Genomic DNA, 25,670 nt, shown 5'->3' on the forward strand with positions numbered 1-25,670 from the left:
GCAGAGCTAGGGTTCAAAATCTACAGTTAGGCATTTTGCCAAGAAAAGGTCAGTTTTCACTGTAAAAATAAGGTTTGTCCACGTTTTCTGTCGCGGGCACTAGGCCTACCCACACAAGTGAGGTTTAATTTTTATTGGAAGACTTAGGGGAATGCATGGTGGGTGGAAGTTTTTTACAAGGGATTCTGGGTAACAGAAGCTAGTGAGAGCCACACAAGTCACCACATCCTGGATTCCTCTGGTTGTCTAGTTTTAAAAAATGTATAGGTTTGCTAGATTTCCTTGGGTGCCAGCTGCACTAGGACCCAAAATCCATAGGTAGGCACATTCCGAAAGAAAGTCAGTGCCTAGTGGGCTTTCTGCAGCCCTGGGGAGGGGGGAATCCGGGGCTGTTGTCCCGATATGCCCACAAGGGGGGCAAAAAGAATGGCTTTTTTTGTGGGGGGGGGGGGGGCACATTGGGATGCCCATTCTGTGCAGCCTCAACCCCTATGTATAAAAAAGCCAGCATGCCTAGTGGGCTCTCTGCCTACCCACCAGGGGCCAGATCAGTCTTTCTGCCTCCTGGGGGGGGGGGGGGGATGTGGCAGAGAGACTGTAGCATTTTTTTTGGGGTGGGGGCATTGGCATGCCCATTATGGGCAGTCCCCACCCCAAACTTTAGGGGGGAAAAAAATCCCTGGTGGCTAGTGGGCTTTTTGCCCCCCAGGGGGGAAGATAAGGGGCTATTGCCCAATCTGCCTCCCAGGGTGGCAGAAAGACTAGCATTTTTTTTCGGGTGGGAGCACTGGCATGCCCATTCTGGGCATGCCCCACCCCTATGTATATAAAAAAAAAAAGAAATCTTGGTCCCTAGTGGGCTTTCTGCCTCCTCCCCGGGGGCAGATGAGGGGCTATTACCCCCATCTGCCTCCTGGGGGTGAGGGGCCAGAAATTATTTTGCGTTCTTTGGGGGAATATGGTGGAGGCATTGGGATGCCCACCCTGGGCCGCACCCACCCCTGGGCTATAAAAAAAAGAATCACTGGAGTCTAGGGTGCTTTCTGCCCCCCCCTCCTCCCCGGGGGCAGAAAGACTGGCCATGGCAAATTTTATGGGGGGAGCAAAGGCCCTTGCCCAAGGGGCCGCTCCCCCCTCCCTGGTGGCTAGTGGGTGGATCCCTGCGTGGGGATCGCCCTCCTGGGGCGATCTCCAACGATACCTCTCCCAAGTGTTTTGGTGCTTGGGGGGCTGAGATAGCACCTCAAGCACCAAAACAATGAAACTGGAACTAAGTTTCTGTTTTATTTTCAATGCAATGACATCAGCGTGCCATGCGCGCGATCGTCTTTACTTAGAAATTGCTAAACTGCATCGGGAGGCTCTTCCCCAACCTCCCGAGGCCAACAAGAAAAAAAAAAGGAAATCCCTCTGCTGCCTGCAGCAGAGGGATTTAGTGCCCCTGTACTCATGACAGAATGGTTCCGTCATGAGCACAGGAGCACTGGTGCTCATGACGGAACCATTCCGTCCTGAGCACTGAAAGGGATAAAGGTGCCACTAATTGATTGCATTCCCCCCTACTATGAAGTTGTCTGTAGGGGAATCGGATAAGAGAGTAGAAAAACGGTCCCTTGTGGGGAGCTTATTGGGGTCCTTTCCTCCTTTTGGGGTTCTTTTTGTGGTATGTGTTAGGGCGACAGGCACACTGCGAGTTGGGGGGGCTGTTTGGGCTCAAGCAGGGGTGCAGGGAGGGGGGGAGTTGTGGTTTGGGGATTGTGGGGGAGGGGGGTTGTTGGGGATTGTTTGTTTGTTTCGCAAGGCAATGTGAAGTTCTCTGCTGACTTATCCGGGTTGTGCTTTCCGGGATGTGGGTATCATGCACGGGAGTGGGATGGGGGGTAGGGGATTGAGAATCCTTTCGTGGAATGTGAATGGACTTGGGGACAGGATCAAGCGCGGGGTGGTGTTGCAGTTCTTGAAGCGGATTTCGCCCGACATTGTTTTCCTGCAGGAGACACATTTGATTGGGAACTCCTTCCATGCCCTAAATAGGAGGGGCTATCGCCTTGCCGCTCACTCTGGTTTCACTTCTGGCTCTAGGGGAGTGGGCATTTTGGTTAGGGCCTCTCTCCCATTGGAAGTTGATGAGGTGCTTCACGATGATAGGGGGCGCTATGTGGCACTGGTGGGGAGATGGGAGGGTAGGACTATCTCGCTCGTCGCTGTGTATGTGCCTCCGGGGTTACAGACGGCTACATTTGCTGATTTGGGGCGTTTGGTCCTGGGACTCCCTGGGGGGGTTTTGGTGTTGGGGGGTGACTTTAATGCCGTTGTCTCCGGGTTGGAGGACCGTCACCCCCCCAGGGATCTCCCTAGGGCTCAGGCCTGGTTGGGTGGCTTTTTGGACACTTTGGGACTTGTAGATTGCTGGAGATTGATGCTCCCGGGTCAGGCGCAATATACCTTTCACTCGGGGGCCCATGGGAGTCTCTCGAGACTTGATTACATGCTTATGCCAGCGATCCAGGCTGGGATGATTGGGGAGGTGCGTCATTTAGCCCGAGGTATTTCTGATCATTCCCCTATATGGTTGCAACTGAAGGTTGTCCCTGGGGCAGAGGGGAGAGTGGCACCCATTAGCCCCTGGTATCTACGTAACCCTAAGATCCGCGCGGAGCTGGTCAAGTCCACTGATCACTACTTCAATGATAATGTGGGGTCGGTGCCGTCGGCCGTCTCCCTATGGGAGGCCTATAAAGTGGTGATCAGGGGGCAGGCCCTGTCCCTTATCTCCCATGCAAAGAGGTGCGAGAGAGCAGAGGTGGTTCGCCTGGAAACTGAAATAGCTGAAATGGAGGAGGACTTGGAGCGGGGAGTTACTGATGAGAAAGTGCATGTTCTCAGCCTCAAACAATCAGATTATAGAGCGCTAGTCACGGAAGCCGCTAAAGGGATGAGTAGAGAGCAGCAAGGACGACTGTATGATGTGGGGGATAAGGCCGGAAAGTTGATTGCTTGGTTGGATAAGAAGGAGAGAGTGAGCAGGGTGGTGCCCGTTGTGGAGAGAATGGATTGAGTGCGTGTGACTGACCCGGTGGAAATCGTTGACTGCTTCGCGGCTCATTTCCGCGGGGTATACTCTCCGGTTTCTGTGCATTCGGAGGAGGATTCTCATCTGTTGCTTAGAGACATTGCATTGCCAACCCTATCGGAGGCTGATGCAGTATTGATGGAGGCGAAGTTGTCGTCAGATGAGATCGCTCTGGCCACTCGCTCGATCGCATCGGGTAAAGCGGTGGGTCCTAATGGTCTTCCCATCGAACTATATAAGTTGCGTCCCGATAAGATAGCGCCGCATCTTCGGGACATGTTTTTCGTGGCACGTGCGGCGGGCTTCCTCCCCCTGACCAACGCCTCGCCAACATAGTTGTGATACACAAAGAGGGGAAGCCGCGAGATCGCTGCGCCTCCTATAAACCCATTTCGCTACTGAACGCAGAACCCAAAATTCTGGCTAAGCCTGATTTATAAGAAACTCATTAATGATCGCGCGGACTTGCTGCTCCGTCTGCGGGACGCATGGACAGGCGATGGCTTGGAATTGGACGATGAGGACTGGGTATCGGCGGTGGCCTCCCCGAAAGAGGTGGCGATCCCGGCCCGCTTACGATTCGTACAGCTGAAGATCCTTCATAGAGTGTATGTCACGGGGCCCGGTTTGCTGCATATGGGTTACTCGATGGATGGACAGTGTAAGCGTGGATGTGGCCTGTCGGGTACCTTTCTCCATATCTTATGGGAATGTTCGGAGGTTGTGCGATTTTGGAACGGTATCCACACCGTAATGGAGGAGGTCACGCACGTTGCTCTGTTGCCAGAGGCTAGGAGGTGCTTGTTGAATGTCTGGGAACCGAATGATTGTAATGCGGCACAGACGCAGTGGGTGACCTTGGGGTACATGGTGGCTAAGCGTAACATTGCACAGCTGTGGGGCTCCCCGAGGCCGCCCACGATCGAGGTATGGAAGGAGAATATGGACTGGTGTATGATTAGGGAAAAGACGGTGTATGTGGCGAGAGGCAAGCCAGGGAAATGGGCTAAGGTATGGGGTCCATGGAATTTATATCGAGGACGTATCTGCACCCCGCCTCTGCCATTAGAGATCGATATTGCTTTGTCCCCCTAGCCACGCATTCCGCGGGATGGTGTGAGGTGTGTTCCATGCTTTGTTCTCCCGTTGCCCCCCTCTACCGCTTCCAGACAAGACCTGCTTTGGACACTGTACGTTGTTCCCTGTCCTGGGAAGAGCACGCTGCTATTTCAGACTCTCATTGCCTTGAGTGTGTTTTATATTTAATAAAAAATGAAACTGTTTATTCCGTATGCTCCTGGCCTATGGCCACGGCCTGTTACATGTGCTCACGAACTGCCGGGAGATTTGCCTCTGGATCATTTGAATGTGTGGCGTTGCACTGCGGGCCCTCGGGCTCTATAGCGGCCGGCCCTGGTGGTTGTAGGCCCTTGTCTGTATTTTATTGTGTACCAACGGTTTCTAATAAAAATTTTAACAACAAAAAAAAAGAAAAACGGTCCCATAAATATAGATCCACACCTGTAGGGCCGTAAACATTACATAGTGAAAAAGGAGTATCGTTAATTTTAACATTCAATAGTAACCATCTTCGAGCATCATGGTTCCGGTTTTATTGAACACTTGAATATTCAGAGAATTGTGAACTAAAATTAAAACACCATTCTTATTATTAACCGCAGGGGAGCAATAGACAGAATCCACCCATTGCCTGCGCATACAATCTGTGTCACTCTCCTTAAGATGTTAATCCTGTAGCAAAGCAATCTGGCAGTTCAATTTGAAGAGGTGGCTCAACACCCTCTGTTTTTTAACAGGATTTCGAAGTCCTTTTACGTTCCAGGAAAACATCACCCAAATTCGCCATAGAAAACGTAAACGATTACTTATAAATGGAGAGACAAGAATAAGTTTTGCGATGATTAACCTGACACCAAATAAATAAAAGGAAAGGTAAACTGAAAGAATGAACAGGGATATGAGAATATGAGTAAAAGTTAGAACACAGGACAGTAGGGAGTGAAATAAACACCACCCTGGTGTATTGAAAAGCAAATGGATAACAAAAAGTCGATGGACTTCAGGCATATCTTCGAAAACAATGAGCAACAGGAAAAAATACTAGTTAAGAACATGGGGGCAAGACAAGGTGTCCAGCCTGAAAGAGAGGTCATGGGGATAAAGAATAGCAACATATGAGGTCAGGAGCAGAGGCTTGATACAGAACTAATAAAGTAGAGGATAAACATATCCAAATAAGTAAGGGACACAGGACAATCCTTTTTATAAAAAGACTTGGTACAGCAGACACAAAACCTGAAGACGGAAAGTGGAAGGATGACCACATCCATCCAACAGACCAATGGAATGTAGAACCTGTAAAGACACATCAAAAACAATCAGAAAACACAAGAATAAGAATTACAGAGATCAAGTTTTGCTGACTTCCAGATCTTCTCCCTTATGGTCATGGATGAATTGCTTAAGGTCATTGGGATCTTCGAAAGTAGTTGTCTTGTCTTCGTAAGTGACCTTAAAGAAACATGGATGGATAAAACCATACCGAGCATTCATGGATCTCAAAGCTGGTTTCAACTCTAAAAACTCTTTTTGTCTTGCAATAGCGACCTTGGACACATCCTGCCCCAAAACTTTTTTGCCCCGACCAGCTCATCTGTTTACGTTGTTTGGCCATTGAAAGGACTTCCATAAGATCAGAATATTGTAAAAACAGAGCAATAATCCCTCTAGGCCTGTTCGATGTTGTAGAGGGAAAAAGGGCTGGTCCTATGCGCTCTTTTTGGATATTCAGCTCCACTGGAGATTCAACCCAGCAATTATGGGGATGTGCAACTTAAGAAATGTATTCATGTCTTGACTGCCTGACGGTGAAAGATTCCTCGGTTCCCTTGGAGGAAAACTAGCAGGCGGCCATCTTGTTTGCTGGTGGCGCCCGCTACCCTCATTGCCTATTTCGAATATGCCACGTTACCTCACATGCTTTTTCTATGCATGTCATTACAACGCGTCATTACAACGCATGCCATTACTCAACAAGTCTTGTTCTAGGGGGGGGCGCGGGATGTTGGAATAGTATACTTTACTGTTCCAACTCCAGTCTGTGCAACAGTAGGAAAAGTGTTGGATTTGAAATCCAACACCTTTTGACCCCTAGAGCAAGTCGTTGTTACGACTTGTAGAGTAATGGCATGCGTTGTAACAACGCGGTCGTTGTAACAACCGCGTTGTAATGGAATGCAGTGTTCCGGTTTCGTGGTAAACGATGTTTACCCCAATTTCATGCAAGATGGCATTCTGCTTTCTAAGGTTTAGAGAACAGTCCTATTAAATGTCCACGCTCTGCCATCACTGCTGAATTTGCTTTATTCAGTTAGCTGACTGTTGCAAAGTGAATTCAGTTGTATTCTATCTGCATTGTTTTTTCTCTGCATTGGGATACCTCCGTGGCTTATATCAGAAATTAAGTGTCTTGTAACCACTGGCCTTTTTGGTCAGGATAGACCGTCGGGATCTGGGATTTGAGGAGGGTTAAAGTTTATCCTTGCTGGTGATATCCTTTCATTTTAATGTATTTTATCTGGCGAACCCAAACAGCGCTTTCGGTAATCTGCATTATGTATTTATTGATATTGTCCCTTCTTCCTGTCTGGAGACTGGGACCACCCAGTAGCTCCACTGTTGGGATTGCATTTATGTGAAATTATTTACTTGGGCATGCCGGTGACCAGAGACATGGTCTATTGCTGTTACCCCGTAGGGACGAGTGGTGCTCCATAAGATGATCAGTCTTCTGAAATTCCTTTACACTGTGCAAAATACACCATTGTGGGTCTTCTTCCAAGATGTGGGTTACACCTTGCTGTGGGATGGAGGTATACAAAGGATTCTTTTATATTAGATGATTACAACTTTGTACGAGGAGGGTTTTCATTCCCGGACAAGTGCAGGTATTACTGGGCTAGTCACGTAATTAAGCTAAAAGAGTTAACCTCCGTCCCCCTTGGAGAACCCTTCCACAGAAATGACAGGCATCCCATGGGAGACATTGAGTATCTGCATGTAATTTATGTAGATAGGAGTCTACCTACTCTCGCTACCCCATCTCTGTGATTTTGCCTGCTTGGCAAGCTGTCACACCCATAGATGGGTGATTACCCGGAGACCCTTCTGTGGGTGAGTGGGATATTGGGTAATTTAAAAAAAGTTTCTAAGGGTCCGGAAGTGAGGACTTGGTCAGTCTAAGCTGAGGGATATATAGGAGTCCCAAGGGGCATAAATCATTTGACGAATTGTGTGAGAAGTACGACCACTGCATTATTTAGCTTTATCCACCTTCGACATGCCCCGCTGGAATACATAAACATTACTGTGTAGTTATCTGAGGGTTCTCCCATTAAAAACCGATTTCTTCCCGAACCTGTACATCAAGGAGATGAATCTCTCATTTAAGACAATGATAAATTATTCCAGTGACACTTAAAACTGCTTAGGTCTGAAAATGGGAAGGTCTGCTTGAGGACGCTGTCTGGTAAGGAGGCGCAAGTTGTTTCACACTTGAAGTATGGAGTGTGCCTAGGACCTGGTGCATAGCAGCTGCAAGGGTTACTAACATGTGGGCAGAGGCTGCTGGAAAATCTTTAATAAGATGTAGCGGCCGTGGATGCATCACTTTGGTCCTATTAATCTTTACTGTGAACCTGACAACAAGCATGATAGGGGGAATTGGCTAAACTGAATAAAACCATTGATGGAAAGTGCTGCAACGAATGCCACCATATGAGATAATCTGAGTGTTCGAGACATGAGATTTTCAGTGGTGATTGGGATAGAGGTAAGTTCACAGTCACATAGGAAAGTTGTAAAATTATTAGTGTGTTTTGTAAAGTAAAACGAACAACAACAAAAAATAATAATACATTGCGAAGTATTGCTAAGCTCCTTATCCTGTGTGTCTATATTTATTTTAGCATCATTGTGTCCCTGTGGTTCATGATTTTTTTTTCTTGTTTATTGTAGGAAAGGAGACCGAAAAGGCTAAGGACCGATATGATAAAGCAACCACAAGACTCCACATGCTTCATAATCAGTATGTGTTGGCATTAAAGGGAGCTCAGCTACACCAGCATCAGTATTATGACACTACCCTCCCTCTATTACTTGACTCTCTACAGAGGATGCAGGAGGAAATGATAAAAGCACTGTAAGACATGTTTGTTTCCAATTTTGACTGATATGTTTTCATCTGACGTTTTGATATTCTGTTTCCCTGTCTGTAAATTAATTTAGATGCAAATAATTGTTCTTGTGGTAAAGGTAAAATGTACTTTTAGGAAAGCATTCAGTGCAATTTGTAAAGACTGAGAAACCGTTAATGGTTAGACATTTGCACATTAATCCTTCAGTGCAAACCGTTGTTTCAAATGTTGAATGCTTTTTATAACAATTACGTGCTTTTGGGATGTAGGAACCTTCCATTTGAAACTCCTGTAGCAGGGACAAACACTACATGTAAGTTGTATTTTGTTATATGGTAACATATTTGCAATTAACTTTATAGTAAACCATAAGTAAACACCAAACAAGTAGAAGAGGGTCTGTCCATCTAAGTATCTATCCTTTCCATGCAAATGATCTCTCTTCGGGGGTTAATTGTTTGAATCACTTTTACTAAAGTGTGTATAAAGAAGACAATGTGTGTTTGAGAGTGTAATTCACACATGCTGTGCTTGTGGTGCAGCTTCCGTTACTGACAGGCTGCTTCCTGTAAATTATACTTTTCCTTTATCAAGGTAGACTTTTTACAAAATGAGCAGACATTTTCTCAGACAGTATGAAAGTACATATTCCAGCATTGAACATGGCAATTTCAACATTGTCTGTCCTAATTTTTAGGTCCCTCTTACTAGACAGCACAATATGTATGTTGCCAAAAAGACCTATCGTTACCTTACAGTGGTATTAGAGCTCACCCGCTGCTTACCATTGGTTGGCTTTATAGTCCCTCTCATTTGCTTGCTTTTTATTTGCCAGCTTAATGTTGGTCTTTACTTCCTATGCTTGTACTTGTTCCTTCCCTGGGGCATGGTCACCTTACTTGTGTTCTTCCACGACCCACATTTGAAGTACTACTTTTGGCTTTTTATGTAATCACTCGTTGAGAGTGCATGTGTTTTCCAACTGGCTCCCTCCTATATTGCCTCACATTCTGCTGTGCTCTGTGTTGCTCTCTCCTGCATGTATACTTTTCCTCCATCCCCCTCTGTGTTGTATGCTTCTCCTGCTCGTAGCTTTCTCAATTGTGTGCTTTACCTCAACAGCTCCACGCTCCTCTCTCTAGCTTGTATGCTTCTCTCCCCAAAGCTCCTCATTCCTCTATTGCCTGTGTTGATTCCCCTTGCCCTCTGTATTGCTTCCGTCACCCTCCTGGTTGCTTCCGCTCCCCCTGTTGTTGCTTTTGCCCACCATGTTACTTCGCACTCCATGTTACTTTGCCCTCAATATTGCTTCCTTCCCCAACTACGCCCTCCGTGCTGACTCACCTCACACAAACCCCCATGTTGTTTCCCCCCACACGTGCCTCAAAATAGGTAAACAAAGCTTCAGCAGTACTTTAAAAAATATATTTATTTATCAATCCAAGTCAGATTGGTAAATAAAAGTAAAAATAGCACTTGCATCATTTTGTAAGCATGCTAGTTGCGCACGTCTACAAAATGAGACCGGTGGACATCTCATACTGTCTTTCTTATGTTTACTCTTTAGCCATGCTGCAGAGAATCCGGAATGCTGTACTGCACCCCTAAAAAACATTGGCAAAACCACTAGGTCCCAAAGGAGAAACCTATTGGATTTGCCAGTGCTTGTTGTCTGCTAGCATCAACAGATAAACGTTTGAAGTTTAGAAACAATCCTCCCTCCATTCTGTTTGATATCTAAATGTTTTGTTTTTGCCTTTTCCCATTTCTGTTCTTCTGCTAGCCAATGCTTTTTTCCTGGGTCTTTGACCGTTTTCCATCTCCTCACAATGCTTTTATTTGGCCAACCATAAGGCCAAGAGTAGGTATTTACACTTAGGTTTTTCCTTCTTGATCCAGGCCATTATATCCATCTAGCGTCTGGTTTCAGTAAATTGGCCTTCTTGTCGACTCAGTAATGTTGTCTTACAGCTTCCCAATATTTCCCAATGATGGAACAGTTTGACTATGTGGTTAAAAATTACCCCATCTATCCATACTTTGGACATGTTCTATGTGTGTTTAGGCACACCATCTCTGCCCTCTGGGTTACATTTGAAAAAGTGGTTTATTAGTTGAGGTGGATTGTGGTCTACCACATTCAGTAAGCACACTACCTTGCCCAGTTAAAGATTTCAGTAATTTAAATCTGACTTCAACCCCTGGTAGCTATGTCACAGAGCACACAGGCTTAACTTGGAGAAAATATATAAAGAAGTACTAAAATACTTAAAAGTCAAAAACACAGCACAATAAAAATCCCATAAAAATAGAGAATAACTTAATGAGCAAAATGAGACAAAATCCAATAAGGGGAATCAGAGATATGAATTTTTAAAGATTTGAGTAAAAGTATCTCCAAAATGTGCAAAGCGACAAGCATACTTAATGGTTGCAATAGACCGGGTCCTAGGCGTGATTTTAGGCTGACTGCGTTTTAGTGCAGGTCGAATACACTGACCAGGGTCCACTTGGTCCGATGTTTTACCTTGAGACTTTTTTTCTGTAAATCAGAATCCCTCATTGGGGCTGTATGCGAGGAAGGATCCATGATTTTGGATAGGTGTTGGGTGAAGTTCCAGTGAAACTATTAGTTTAGGCAAGAACAGCACCAAGCTGACATATTTTGAATTTCTCACCAAGTGAAGTCCTCTTGAAAGTTGGATACTTTTGGTGCTTTCGCCCACTCAAGATTTTTGCCTTTGGGCTTCATCTCTTTTTCGTAGCTTGAAATTCTCCAGTGAGGCAAGGTTGTGAGCTGTTTTCAGCGACGCTTCTCCAGGTTGGATACCTTCTTGCTGAGGTCCCACTGGAATTGATTTGCTGCTGTGGAGAAGCTCTGAGTGGGGAAAACCTCTTTCCTCAGCCCAGTGAGGCCATGTCTTATGTATATTGGCTTGGCAGGTTTGTCCTGGTCCTACAGAGCTAGAAGTTAAAAAATAATCTTAAGTCGTATGATTTCAGGAGTGGTAGAGAAGTCCAGTTACATCCAAGATATCCAAGAGTCCAAGAACCTCAGGAGCAGCACTTGGTTGTCAAGTCTCACTCCAGCAGAGGCCACCAGCAGGGCTTAAGTTAGATTCAGTTGGTACTGCTCAGCTGGAAACCTCAGGAAAAGGGTTTCTTGCAGCTCTTTGTGTCTTGGTAACCATACAGGAGCTCAGCCAACAACCCTTTGTAGTCCACTTCTTTGTACTGGGTAGAAGTGAGAGAAGGCCCAGCCCTTCGGGTCTTCTCAAAGGTCTCAAACAGCAGGTGCTATATCCAAGATGGAAAAACCCTTCTCGCCTTTTGCAGTGCTTGCAGGTCCACCCAGAGCTTGTGGACAGGGTAATGAGTAGCCCTTCTGCTGTGGTCACTCCAAACCAGTTCTGGTTGCAGCTTTCCCTTCACTGGGTTTGGTGCCTGGCTGACTCTGAGGATGAATGAAGGGGCATGTTAAGGTGCCACCTCACATCTGCTTGTGACAGGGGAGGTCCCTTTGAAGTAAATTAAGTTCCAGAGCACAGCACAAAGGTCTTCCTACCAGAGGAGCCAAAACACACCCACATCTAGGCCATTGCATCTGCTCTGGGAACAGTTTTCACACCTCATCAGGGCTATACACCAGCTGGTTGAAAATTGGAAGCTAATGAAAAATAGACTTCAAGAGCTTCAGGTAGGAAAAAGGTAACTTTCTAAAAGTACCTGTCCCATAATATTTATTAAACATCCATTTGTATTATTAAATTGAGCTATTAAGAAATATTATAAATAGTTTAATCATTTTCCTAGCTGGTCTCTAGCCTGAGATAACAGATTGATTATTTAATATTTCTTCCTAGTGTTTCTGTGCAGTGAAAATATATTTTGCGTGTTTTACACGTTCTACTTTTAAATACCATGCACCCTGCCTTGTGGGCTACAAGGCCTACATGGGATAGCTCATTAATATTTAAAAGGGAGGTTTTCTTCTGTCAGAAATGGTCATTTTGACAGCTTGGGTTGCAGTGTTAAAATTGGCAACAATGGTAGGCCTGGAGTCATGTTTGTCTTATAGCACTAGTGGGTGGCACTGTTGGGCTGTAGTCCATGCCATGGGTGTGTTGTGGGATACATATGCTATGTCTTTATAGAAAAGTTAAATTGGCGAATTAGGAGCAAGTCAATTTGTACATGTTTTACGAGCCAGAGCACATTCACTGTTGTCTGGTTAGCAGTCTCCTAGTGTACAGCCAAAAATCAGCTGCAAATAGAAGCACTTTCTCAAAGTACATACTTTGTAAATAATTATACTGAATCAATTTAATTCTTGCATTTTTAGATACACTAGACAGTAGCTTACAGTCAAGCTCCATTCAGTGTCTGGAATGCCCCTGACAGAATCTCTCTCCTACTTCTCCCTCAGATCTGTTAGAACCCCTGTAAACAAGACAAGTAGTGCAGTGTACAATAAGGTTATTAGTTCCCTACTGCCCCCTTTTGTGAACCGTAAGTTTACTCCTTGTTGGGTTGGTGGTTCTGTTCTAAATCCCCATGTCAGTCAGATTTCTCTTGTAATGAAGCTGTTGGATAAAAACTGCACCATATGGCATATGCTTGCATTAATTCATCAAAATTTTGCTATATTAATTTATCTTATAGGTCTCCTATAAGTGTGATTCGCACTCTGGACCATGCCTCTGTCCCCATAGATAGGACCACATGTGGTAATTTCGGCAGAAATAACAATGGCAGGTCGGGGCATAGCCTTTCAACAATATCCTGCTGCAGGAACTGGCCTGTGGATAACTTGTATATGTTCAAGGCTCCCACAGCCTGCATCAGCTATCTTTTTTCTTGCTGATTGCCAATTCTTATGAGTTGTTTTCGATTACCCCATCCTTTGTAATCCACCTACCACTTTATTGTAGCTTGAAGCTGCTGACTTAGAATGTTATCTAGTGTAATGTTTTTGTATGATCTTTGGGCAATGCTTGACAGCCACTTGAAACCCAGCTTGATAGGGTTAACTCAGTGAAGCATGTAATGCTCTTTCTTTAGATCATACTTTAACTTCAAGATTTTCTTTGACTGAGTTCGCTCCTATTCACAGTGGAACAATTCCAGGTGGGGTACAAAGTTACAGATAAGTGTAAAATCTTATGTTTGAACTTTAAATAAAATAGTATTAGACTATAAGATGTTTTGTTTGCAGAATCTCTTCTTAGTTAATAGTACTGGGTGAATGTATTTGTTTTTTTCTCTCCAGAAAAGGAATTTTTGATGAGTACAGTCAAATTACCAGCCTTGTATCGGAGGAGATTGTCAATGTACACAAAGAAATTCAGACCTGTGTTGACCAGATAGACCCTAGCACAGAATTCATTAGTTTCACAGATGTTCACAGGTAAAGTGGCGATTTTTTTGTTTCATTACGGTCTCCTATTTGTTTGACTGTCTTCATCATTCTAATTTGAATTCAAACAGTAAAATAATGTAAGTGAGCTATTTACATCTAGTTGTGAGCCTATCAATGTGGAGCACTTGCTGTAACTGCAGTTTTGGATGTCATGAGTTACTTTTGTAAATTTTTTGGTGTTTTGTGTTGTGCAATAATACAAGTTACATCACTTTTCGATTATTTGCCTGTCGATCATGATAAACAAAGTTCCTTAGGCTCTTGAAGAGCTACTTGTTATAGACATAACAGTACGTATAGTCATTTGAGCTATTGATAGTTGCTGTGGTCTTGTGTGTAGCAGTAACTGTTGAAGGCTGGTTTATTAGTAAGGGAAGGTAGGCACCTAAACAATAGTAATACTCTACAATCACAAATAAAGTCCAGCCAAGCCACAATAAATTAATCCTTGCTCAACCCTTGGTAGCTTAACTCACAAGCAGTCGGGCTTAAATTACGAGCAGTCGGGCTTAACTCACGGGCAGTCGGGCTTAACTCACGAGCAGTCGGGCTTAACTCACGAGCAGTCGGGCTTAACTCACGAGCAGTCGGGCTTAACTCACGAGCAGTCGGGCTTAACTCACGAGCAGTCGGGCTTAACTCACGAGCAGTCGGGCTTAACTCACGAGCAGTCGGGCTTAACTCACGAGCAGTCAGGCTTAACTTAGGAGACAAGGTGTGTAAAGCATTTAAAAACGCCAAAAACAGTAAATAAGTAACACAATAAAATTCTTAAACCAAGTTATAAAAATAGGAAACATTTTTATGGTTAGAATGACACCAAAGCAACAAAAATGTAGAGAACCATAGATATAAATTGTTAAAGAATAAATGTAAAAAAAGCTTTCTAGTGCTTAAAGCATCAAAATCCAACCAGGGACACCTGACTGGAACCAAGTCAAAGTTTTAGGCCCACCCTAATGGAGTGTGGGTCAGATACAATGCAGTGGTTTGTGCTGGTCAAAATTTTACCTTCGCACCTTGTCACTTTTTTGGTTCTTTTTCTCACAACGGTGAGCTGGTCTCCTCGACAGCCCTGTGTTGCGGTTCAACAACGGCGGCTTGCTTCAGCGCGAGACCTTGTGATTCCTGGAGGTCTTGGTTCTCATCATTGATGGCAATGAGCTCCGGAGCTTTCAGCAGTGCAAACCTGAAGTTTAGGCTGTGTCGCGGTTCGATTTTGCTGGCTTGATACTTGACAACGGGTCTTTCAGCTTATGGAGCTTTTTACCAAAAATTCTCCAAATGATTCCAAACTTTTGGATCTTTATTCTAAAGGTTCTTTTGGATCCTTATAGTGTCCACAACACCATTCAAGGTTCCAGAAGCAATGAATTGCTCTTTGCAGAGTTATTACTACAATTCCCACAATGCATCTGGACAAACCTTTAAAAGTCCACATGATGCTGGTCAGCTGGGCTGTTCTTTGTGAAGTTGATGCAGGTGACTTCTTGAAGCTCTTTTGTATGTATTGCTTTCAGGGAGTCCACTTCTCAAACTTTTAAAGCAGTGCAAAGTCTTTTTTGGGGAAGCCCAAAGTGTGTAGCAGGTGCAGTACTTAAGAGTGCAGTCCTCCTTGATGCAGGCCGAGGTTCAGTAGGGCAGTGCTTTTTCTTCTTTCCAGGCAGGTATCTGAGTTGCTGGGCAACTCTCCCATAACTATCCAGGTTTCTGGACTGGCAAGAGGCGGGTGGGGGGTTCTCATAACACACGAGAGGGAGAGAAGGAAGCCAGCTATCGCACATCCTCCTGAGCAAACACAGCTAACATAAATAGGTGCGGCAGCTCTAGGTGGAACACCTGATGCTGTATTGCCACCTTGGATCAGGATAGGTGAAATTCCAACTTGGATGACCACAGAATTCTTGTGGTCGAGCAAAGGAAATGGAAGGTCATCCTTATGGAAGAAGAAGCCTCACATACATAATTGTGTCATGCTTCATCATCGGCAACCTCTCCCCACCCTGGTCGGACATTACCACCAGGGCGGACTCCAGATTCTTGAATTAAAAATAACATATAGGCACAGTGGCCGTTAGGAGATAGTTGGGGATCCTTGGCCCTGAAGAATGCTAAGGCTATCCGATGAGGGCAGAAACGTTAACCTAGCTTTTGAGATGGTGCTAGTCATTGTTTCTCACTAACCATCCCACTTATTTTTAACCTTCTATGTGGTCCCCAATTAATAAAGGTTATCTGCGGGAACTGTGAGGTATTTTTAATTCACAAATCTGGATCCAGTCTTTGATTAAGAATGGCACATTTGTGTGTGAGGCTTTCTCTTCCATAAGGATGACCTTCCCTTCACTCTTGCACAGGAATTCTGTGCTCGTCCAAGTTGCAATTTCATCTATCCTGTTCCAAGTGGCAATACAGCAAGAAGGGTACTGGGTGCCACCCTATGTGATGACCCCTTTCCGTGAAGTGTGGCATTTTCTTGTCCCAGAAAACACTAGTCCACAAAAATCAAAATGGAGAAACTCTCTACTGGAGGTTCAGGTCTTCCTAAGCCAGCCTACAGATGCCCCTAACTTTCCCTTTTCAGCCCCTCTCCTAATGCAATTACAAGGACTCCCATGTGGCTGGGGCTGCTGGAAGTGGGGGTGGGCCTGGGTCCCGTCTCAAGTGTCTTTTCCTCTTTGAAGACCAGTTTAGCTACCCACCTCCTTCCTGTTCTGGGTCTGCTGTTGCAGAACTCCTCCCACCAGATGTCTCCTTTGGTTTAGCATAGGCCACTTCACATCTCATTAAGGCAGCTTGGCTCAGCCTGCCAAAGACTGGTCTTTCAGAGGAGGCTGCTACAGGGTTGACTTTAGGTAACTTTAGGAGAGCAGATCTAAAATGACTTTCCTGCAATTATAATAATTCCAACCTTGTCAAGTCGCTGGATTTATTGCTACTATTATTTTCATACTTTGAAGTGTTATTTCTGTCAAAGATAGACATTATTAGTGTTAAATAAAGCCTTTCCACGCTAGCCTGTGGAGCTAATGTACTACAACGTAGAAAAAACCAAAATTGGCAGTTTTTCCCTCACCAGGGCATATAAAACATTTTATAATGTTCCTGCTTATTCTAACATGGTACCCTACCCTTAGGGCACCTCGGACAGACCTTGGGGGTGACTCGTACACATAAAAGGGTAGTTTAAGACTTTGGAAGTACCTTTTAATTCAAAAGTCGAATTCAATCATAGTTTTGTTTCAAAAGCAGCCTGCAAGTCAGAGCTCACTTTTAAAATGACAGTAGGCATCACAGTAGTTTACACTTAAGTGCATTAAATCTACTGGGCCTCTAAACCTAAATGCCTTATCATATGCTAGGGACTTGTAGGTAGGTTGTTAGTACCAACTGTAATTGCACCTAATTGCCATATACCTTTTAAACAGAGCACTGGGCCTGGTTAGCAGAGCCCAGGGCACAGTCAGTCAGTAACCAACATTATCAGTCAAAAATGGGGTGATCAAGTCAAAAAGGAAAGATTTCTCACAATAACATACTCTCCAACTCTGTTCATGTTAGAGAAGACCTCACTCAGCCCCCAAAAGACAGAGCCCCTGTTGTGACATTGAGCAGGGCCTAGTAGGTAGAATGTAATTCCCAGTTTGGAGAATATAAACTGTACTGGTCAAAATTGTAGAGGCCCAATTGATCAGGCACTACTGTCCAATTCTGAAAAAATTGATTTGAGTTTAGTAATTAATGTAAGTAAGGGTTAGATTTGTGATAATGTTTCCATTATTTCAGTTTAGCATCACCTTTGATGTCTGCTTTGAAGTATCTTTACAAACTGTTTACTATCCCATTCATGCCTTGAAGGTCCACTTCCCATTGCAGTCTTACACTTAACCATTTGAGATACAACAGTGTAGGAAAAATCAGTAAAGTTGTAAGGCTTTTACCTTTGTTGATCCTCATCTCCTGTTGGGGGACCTCAAAAAGTTCTGGAAAAGTTTGAACATCCACCTCTTCCACTGTAACACAGTGAATCTAATGATTCAGTTGTTTACTCTTCCCCTGTCCAGTTTCAAACATTACTCTTCACCATCTATTTTTTTTATTTTTTATTTATAAAGTTTTGTATAGCGCGAAGGGAAGCGGTCGAGGAGATGGTACGGATTTCTGGAGGAAGAGAGTTCCAAATCTTTGTGACAATGCCAGAGAAGGCTCTGTTACTCGATCTCTTTTTGTGGAAAAACTGTGGTTTCAGGAGCATTGTACTTGCACTTTGTTATGCTCTGCAGCCCCCTGATAGTTCTAGTTTTTGAGCCAGATAGATGGGGGTCTTGAAGTGGAGGGCTTTGTGCGTTCTGCAGGCAATTTTTAGGTGAATTCTGGCCGCGTATGGTAAACAGTTTAGGAACTTTAGGGCTGGGGAAATGTGATCTTTTCTTTTTGTCCCAGTAATCAGTCTTGCTGCGGCATTAAGGGAAGCCCTTAACAGGGCCAAGCTCAGTTTGGGGAGACCACACAGTGTGGAACTGCCGTAGTCTAGTCTTGGCAAAACTAAAGCTTGTACCGCCAATTTGAAATCTTTCTGTGGAAGGAATGGTTTGAGATTCCTTAGTATACTCAACTGATGTTTGACTCCCTTGGTTGCATTGCTGATATGGTTCTTCATATTCAGGTGCAAGTCTAGTGTGATTCCGAGCGATTTAGCTGACTCGATGTGGGGGGAACAGTTAAAGGTTGTGAGGTGTTTCATCCAAAGGTCAGTCTTGGGAATGTGATTAGGGGGAGCGATGAGAGGGAATTCCGTTATGGATGTGTTGAGCATGAGGTAGTTGTCCGTGAGCCAGTTTTGAGTGTTCATCAGGATTGAGTTGAGTGAGATGATGTCTTCTGGGGAGGTGTTTTTCAGATAGAGTTGAGTGTTATCCGCATTCATATGAAAAAGGATGTTCGGGGAGTTCAAAGCATTTGCTAGCAGTTCCAAGTATAAATTGAAGAGTATGCGTGAAAGAGCAGATCCCTGTGGAACCCCCATAGATACTGTATGGGGCTGAGATAGAGTATGATTCAACTTTATTCTTTGTGATCTGTTTTGAAGGAAGGAAGTGAACCACTTCAGTACCGACCCAGAAAGGCCCATCCTGTGTTCGAGTAGATAGTAGTTTGATGTGGTTTACAGTGTCAAAGGCAGAGGATAAGTCTAGGAGGATCAATAAGCAGTATTCATTATGGTCTGAGAATTTTAAGATGTCATCCTTGATGTGCGTGAGTGCCGATTCGGCGCTGTCATTTCCTGAAGCCAGGCTGATGATCCAGCAGTTGGAATTTTTCTGTGTGTGAGCAGAGTTGGGTTAGCACACATTTTTCAAGAATTTTGGAAATGGGGCGGAAGTTGTTCAGTTCAGAGGGCGTTGTAAATGTCCTCTTCATTGAGGTGACTAAAGGTGTTCCAGGATGCGTTGTTTTTGAGGCTTAAACTAGGGGGGATGAGTGGCTCTTGGTGGGTAGGTAGGGCTGTGGCTTTATATATTGGGAGAAGGGCCCTCTTTGATTCCATGTCTAAATTGATGCTATTCGTTTTCTGAGAGAAGAAGGCGGCTAAGTCGTCACAGGAGGGAGAGGTGTCACCAAGGTCATGGCGGTTGGGTGCCTTGACCGATTGTTGTTTAATGAGTTCAAATTGTTTCCTAGGGCGGTTGTTAGCTAGATCGAGTTGGGATCTGAAAAAGTCGTTTTTTCCAGTCTTTACTTTTTTGTTGTAAGAATTCCTAATAACTCTAAGCAGCTTTAAATGTTTGGTGGAAGGCATGGATCTCCATGATCTTTCGGCCACCCTCAGCTTACGGCGTTCGAAGTTTAGGTCGGAATTTAACCAAGGTTTGGAAAATTTTGGGGAGGCGTTTTGTTTGCTGTAGAGGGGCAATAGCATCCATGATGTTAGAAATGGAGAAATTATAAAAATCAGTGAGGAGTTGTACATCCTTCAAGTCTACTTGTGGGGACAAGGTATTTTTGCAATGAGTAGCTAGTTCTTCAGTGTTTATATTTCGGAGTTTCCTTTTCCATTGCTTTGTTTTCATGGGCTGGACCCCCTTTACCGATACCTTCCTGTTGATGAAGAGGATGTAGAAGTGGTCAGACCAATCGCATGGGTCAATGGAGTCCAGAGTGAGGGTGTTAACTTTGGCTATAATGAGATCCAGAATTTCACCTTTATTGTGAGTTGAACTATCACAGAATTGTGTCAGTTCATGATCCGACAAGAAGGATTTCAGGCAATTCACTACATGTTCATTAGGGTTAGACCAGTGTGGGTTAAAGTCTCCTAGGAAGATTTGGGGCACTAGAGGGTCATCATTGGAAGAGATCATTTCCATTAAGTGCTCAATGAATGGAAGATTGTCTCCTGGGGGGTGGTAGAATGTATGTAGTTTGCAAACTGGACGGGCTTTGCACGCAATAGTGATGCATAGGTATTCACATGAGATTGGAGTGGGGGATTCTGATTGCGAGAACGAGAGTTTGTTCCTGTGTATACAAGCTTTTCCCCCACCCTGTTTCAGTGATCTGTCCATACGAATAATGTCATAACTAGGTGGAACTAGAAGATCAAGGGTAGCTCTGTACAAAAAAATAAAAATGCAATGATTATAATGTATGACTTGTGTAACTTTTAAACAGCCGCCTTAATGCCTGATGTTAGGTTTCTTATGCTGCATTTTGGAATCTTTGTAAGTGAGCAGTCAATTTATTTAACAGTTTTGAATAGTACTCATCCACTAACAACAGTATAAGAGCTCTTTACATTAAAGAGCTCTTATACTTAAATAGTTTAAAGTTAGAAAGGCAGTTGATTAACTCAAAATAAGACTGTCTTCTTAGTTAAGAAATATATGGAAATGTTGTGCTTTAAACGTCGTCTGAAGGTATATATATGAAGGTTTGGTCATTAAAACAGCAGAAGGTGAGTTCCAGAAAGTAGGTGTGTCATCCGAGAAAGTCTGCAGTTGAGTTTGGGCATTTCTGAACCTTAGTGCTTTTCAGTTCGCTTTGCCAGAGATCATACCTAGATTAGATAGAGAGGTAGATTTGTTCCTAAGGGCACTGGGGACCCCTGGACTGTTGCTTATTTTGTGGTGGCTGTGAGGTCGTCTCCCTGAGCCATCCACGGGCTCTGGGGACCCCATTACCCAAGGCCTGATGAACAGTAGTGTCCCAGGGACCCCAACCCTCCCGGGACACTACAGTTCCCTTCCTTCAGGAGCAGGGGCAGGGAGGACTTCGACTCTCAACTTAAACGCTCTTGCAGGCAGGAAACATAGGTTTTATCCCACCTAGCAGAGGCAGAGAAAAGCTGCTTCCGCTGCCCAGTAACAAACAGATTTAGCCGGCTTCTGTCTCACCGCAATAGATGTAGGCAGGGGAGGTAGTGGAGGCCCTGGGACTCCCCCAGCAGCTCTATGGGCAGCAATCGCTATAGGTGTCCTGGGTGGGGACTGGGCCATCCACAGCCTTTTAATATGTGTTGTAGCCCCGGCGGATGGGGTCCCTGGGCTCTATAATTGGCTCAGGAAGGTGGCTAAAAAGGCAGGAGCCTACTTTTTTTATTTTTATAAACACTGCGGTTCCGTGGTACTGTTTTAAAAGAAAAATACATATTTGGGCCCCCAGTGAGGTGTCTCTCTAGGACACCCTGCCTGACTATGATGTAAAATAAAATTATAGAAAAACGCTTTCGGGACCAAGATTTATCTTTCTGCCAAATTTGGTACAGTTCCTATTATCTGTTTTCGTAGTATCATTGTTCAATTATCCTATGGAACGTTGCATGGGTAAAACACGTTTTATATCCCCCTGTAATGTTCGGGGGCACAGAGATGTGTTCTGATTCTTGAAGGTTTTGATTTGTTTGAGGTATGGGTGACACTTTCCGGTGGCCACGGTGCTGCTGACAATGTAACAGCGGGGCACGCAAAAGGAGTCCCCAAGAGGAAAAACCCTGAAGGGTTAAAACCAATCACAGGCAGAGACTCCAAGTATGGCATGAAGGCGACAGAAGAGAATCCAGGGGTGGAGCCAGCGACCAGCGAGAAAGAATTAGACCAGAAAACAGATAGTCCATGCAAGAACAAAGGAACCAATGGAAATCCAATTAGGAACAGGAAGCGATGACAAGAACGAAGATGCACCAACAGGAGCGAGCAGTGTTGCAATGCAGAGAGATGAGATTCTGCCCCTTATATACCCAGAAACAGGAAGTGATGCGGCAGGAAGTGAACAATGACTATTTTGGATAGGGTAGTAGTAATGAAAAGGATAAGGAAAGTCACCAATTAAGAATGGTCCAAGAAAACCATTCCCAAGGAATTCTGGGAGCATGGCTGCCTGAATATGGGTCGAAGACTTGCAGGAAAATGGCCCCCAGACATTATAGTGGCTGTTACATTTGTTCCCCAGGTGTGAGGTGAGTGTATTACTGTCCCCGCAGCGTTCCGCATAGGGAGCTGCAGTTCCAAAACAGGCACCACCACATAGATTTGTGGTGTGCCCGACGTGAGGGGAGATTACTTGCGGGCTGAACTGTGGCCCGTGGCTGAATATATATAGGTGCCGCGGGATATACCCGCGACGCCAAGACAGCTACAGTGGGCTGCTGTGCAGAAACGCGGGGTGCCCGAGAGGAGGAGGGAGGGCCACTGGCTGAACAGCAGCCTGCGGTGGTGAAGACAGACGTGTTGCGGGCCGGACTACAGCCTGCGGTGTAACAAGCCCCCTTATCTCCCCCAATTTCTCGCCCCTGGCTTGACGGATCACCCAGAAACCTTCTAGGAAAGAGATGAGATGGATGAACCTTTTGTTTTGGGATGGTTCATGTAGGTTCATCAAACTGTGCCAAAGTTATATGGAAAGCAAAAAAAAAAAATCCTATAGAAACATGGTCCTAGCTATAACTAGCAAGTGGTGATCGCGACTGAGTAATATAATTAGTTAGCATCCAGGCACCTTACTACTATATTTGTCTATAAATTGGCCTGACTTGTGGATTTAGCACAAGGGCTAACACTAATTGGTAAATGGGGACACTTGCCTATACCTCATTTGATGGGAACAGTGGCCACCATTGCTTCAACCACCTTTGGATGGGTGCTGCATTGTGCAACAATGGAAATAGTTAGGATTCTTGATGTTGGACCTGCATTCATTAAAAATATGAATTGGCGGAGCCATTAGGTCCTGGTCTTGGCAAGCCAGCATTTTTATATTTATTTGACAAACCTATGTTATAGGTGTTTTAAAAAGTGTTAAAGTAAAAAAGTTGTTAAAATACTGCAGTCTAAAGGTGGCAAGCTTTTTTACCAAAAAAAGTAAATTTTGTAAAGCATTCTTAAACCAGTGTGCTGGGGAACAATCCCCCCACCCCCAAACATCAGACCTCAAGTCTTGCTGTGATTGCAGATGTAGGACATGGACCCGCACCAGGTGTGTCTCTATTGTTTGAGCTTGGGATATGACTTGAAGTTAATGCAACAACTGCACCCTTCTGCACCTAAAGGCGATCCAGGTCTAGGAGGCGAAGCTGTACATCGCCAAGCATTTGAAGTCGAGGCTCTCGCACAAGTCCTGCTCTCGCTCAACTTTGAGGGCGTGGTTTTGGTCTTGTTTCCGGAGCCATTCTTGCGAGAGGGGTATCTTGCGGCCAAAGTTCTCTGGTAAGTCAAAGACGAAGTCTAAATGCAAACATTAAAAAGCGAACAGAGACTCAACCCCATCTGCCACTCTGTGTCCATGGTGAAACACAATCATCTTACGATGTTAGGTAGTCTTCCTTGGGGTCCTGGAGTGCACAGCCATCTCCCAGCTGACCCCGGTGCACTCCAAGTTTCCAGAGCCTTCGGTGATTCCATAGCAAATTGAGGCATTCAGAAAGCTCCTGCTGCCTATCTTCAGAGCTTTTCTGGCTCCCTCTGGCATACTTTGAGGCCCTTAGGATACACAGGGGGCTGTAGTCAGGTTACTGATGACGGGCCCTTCTCTGGCACCTACTTGCACCTTTGGACCTGTTCCAGGTCCAATATGGACCGTGGTACAGATGCTTACTCTGAAGCCTGGACCTGTGTCAGGCTGCTTTAGTCAATGCCATTGGCGTCTGAAGAGGATCTGATTCTGATGTCTGACCCCGAACTGACTTAAGCCCATTCTCCACCGATGTCTTGCAACTAAAAGACTATAATGTCTTCTCTGGCATTTACTTGCACCTTTGGACCAGTTCCGGGGCCGATAAGGACTTCAGTAGAGGTGCTTATGCTTATTCTGGCACTTGGACCTGTGTCAGGCTGTTTTGGTCAATGGCAATATCACCAGCGCCTGAAGAGGATCTGTTTCTGATCCTAATGTCTGACCCTGAGCCGAAAAAAGCCCAAATTAGATTGATGTCATGCTACAAAATTATTAAAGCACCACCAGTCATCAGACAGCCTGATTCTGCACCATGCATCTACCAGGGCTGTTGTGCCAACAGAATCTACTGTGTATTTTTTGCTCAGACTCTGAATAAGGTACACCACCAGAGGTCGGTGATCTTATGGTGTTCTTTCTCGTCATATGTTTTGATAAGATGCCAGTAGGCTTGACACTTCCCCTGATACAGGGTTGGATTTGCCACTTGGACCACCGACTGAAGAGAGAATGTCATTTGCAGTTGTGGTTTGATCTGCAGCTGCCTATTGCCAAGACCAAGACTGGTGTCCTTGCAGAAATTCTTGCGCCTGAGCCTGTAGTGTCTCAGCCCTTGCTCCCTTTTAATGAGATGATCACTGATACTTAAATGGGCACTTAGTCAAAGCCCTGTTCCTGCCCTCCAGTGAATAGACAGGTGGCCACGTTTATCAGACTGGTGCCTGGTGATCCTGATTTTATCACTAAATATCCTGCTTAGTAGAGCGTGGTGGTTCAGGCATTGAAACAGTAAGAATAACAGAATTTGTTTCCCACAACTCTTCCGGATAGGAAATCCAAGAGGATTGAAACATTTGAAAAACAAATGTTCTCTATGAATAGCCTTATATGCATGTCCTCTGGAACATGGCTAGCGTGATCTTGCCAGTGGTATCAGAAAACCTTAGGGCCTCTCTGGCTGAAACAATTACTGAGGAACAGCACACAGCCAAATATGTGATTTGTGGAGTTGTGGGACGGAACCACGCATGTGATAACTACACATGGCGGTTCCACGCGGTCTTAACCAAGCAAGTCTTAACCACGCATATGCCTTTACCACGAAATATGTGTTTTTAAGGCACGGTGGTTAAGACTTGGCAGATAAGTGTACCCCCCGTCCCTCCCCCACCCTGCCCCCTGTCCTGAGCCCTAAAACACCCTTGGGCCAGAATTCTTCCCCATCTTCAGCTCTGAAACGGCTCTCAAAGCCCAAAAATTACCCCGATCCCTGTCCTCTGCCCTGAGACCTAAAACTACCCCCTCCCTCCTGAAAATCAACCCCCTCCTCGAGCCCTAAAAACGAACCCAAACTCCCCTAAGCCCTAGAAACTACCTCAAATCCCAAGCCCTAAAATCTACCCAGATTCCCACCCCCACCCGAGCCCTAAAAACAACCCCGACCCCCCCCCCCCAGCAATAAAAACGTCCCTGACTCCCCCAGCTCTGAAAACTACCCCCATGTCCCCAAAACCCAGTTCCAGCCCCAATTACCTCACTGTGTCCTCTCCCGATCCTTCCTCTTCGTGGGCCCGCGCATTCCAGCATCTAGACCGCACATTGCTTATACCAGGCATATTCGTGGTTAAGGCAAGTGTGGTTGTGCTTGCATTGTTCGGACTCGCTTGGCTGAGTCCGTAATTTTTCTGACCATTTCCTGATTTGTGCTGACTTCAATACTATGGAGCCAGGCTTTACCCAGCTGATGAGCCCATAACTAGGGTGAAATCGGCCCTGGTTTGCTTGTGTTCCGGTT

At 45.0% G+C, this 25,670-nt stretch overlaps 1 protein-coding gene across 2 annotated transcripts in view; it reads left to right on the forward strand.

Annotated features, from left to right (window-relative positions):
• FER (FER tyrosine kinase) overlaps nucleotides 1–25,670 on the forward strand; it is a 1,023,934-nt gene that overhangs the window by 244,328 nt on the left and 753,936 nt on the right. For both annotated transcript variants that reach the window (XM_085632578.1, XM_085632580.1), the window contains exons 5-6: nucleotides 8,111–8,294; nucleotides 13,559–13,696. In XM_085632578.1, the coding sequence (XP_085488704.1) occupies nucleotides 8,111–8,294; nucleotides 13,559–13,696 (322 nt within the window). The remainder of the gene's footprint in view (nucleotides 1–8,110; nucleotides 8,295–13,558; nucleotides 13,697–25,670) is intronic.

The sequence above is a fragment of the Triturus cristatus genome, chromosome 2_1 (assembly GCF_964204655.1).
Source record: "Triturus cristatus chromosome 2_1, aTriCri1.1, whole genome shotgun sequence".
NCBI lineage: Eukaryota > Metazoa > Chordata > Amphibia > Caudata > Salamandridae > Triturus > Triturus cristatus.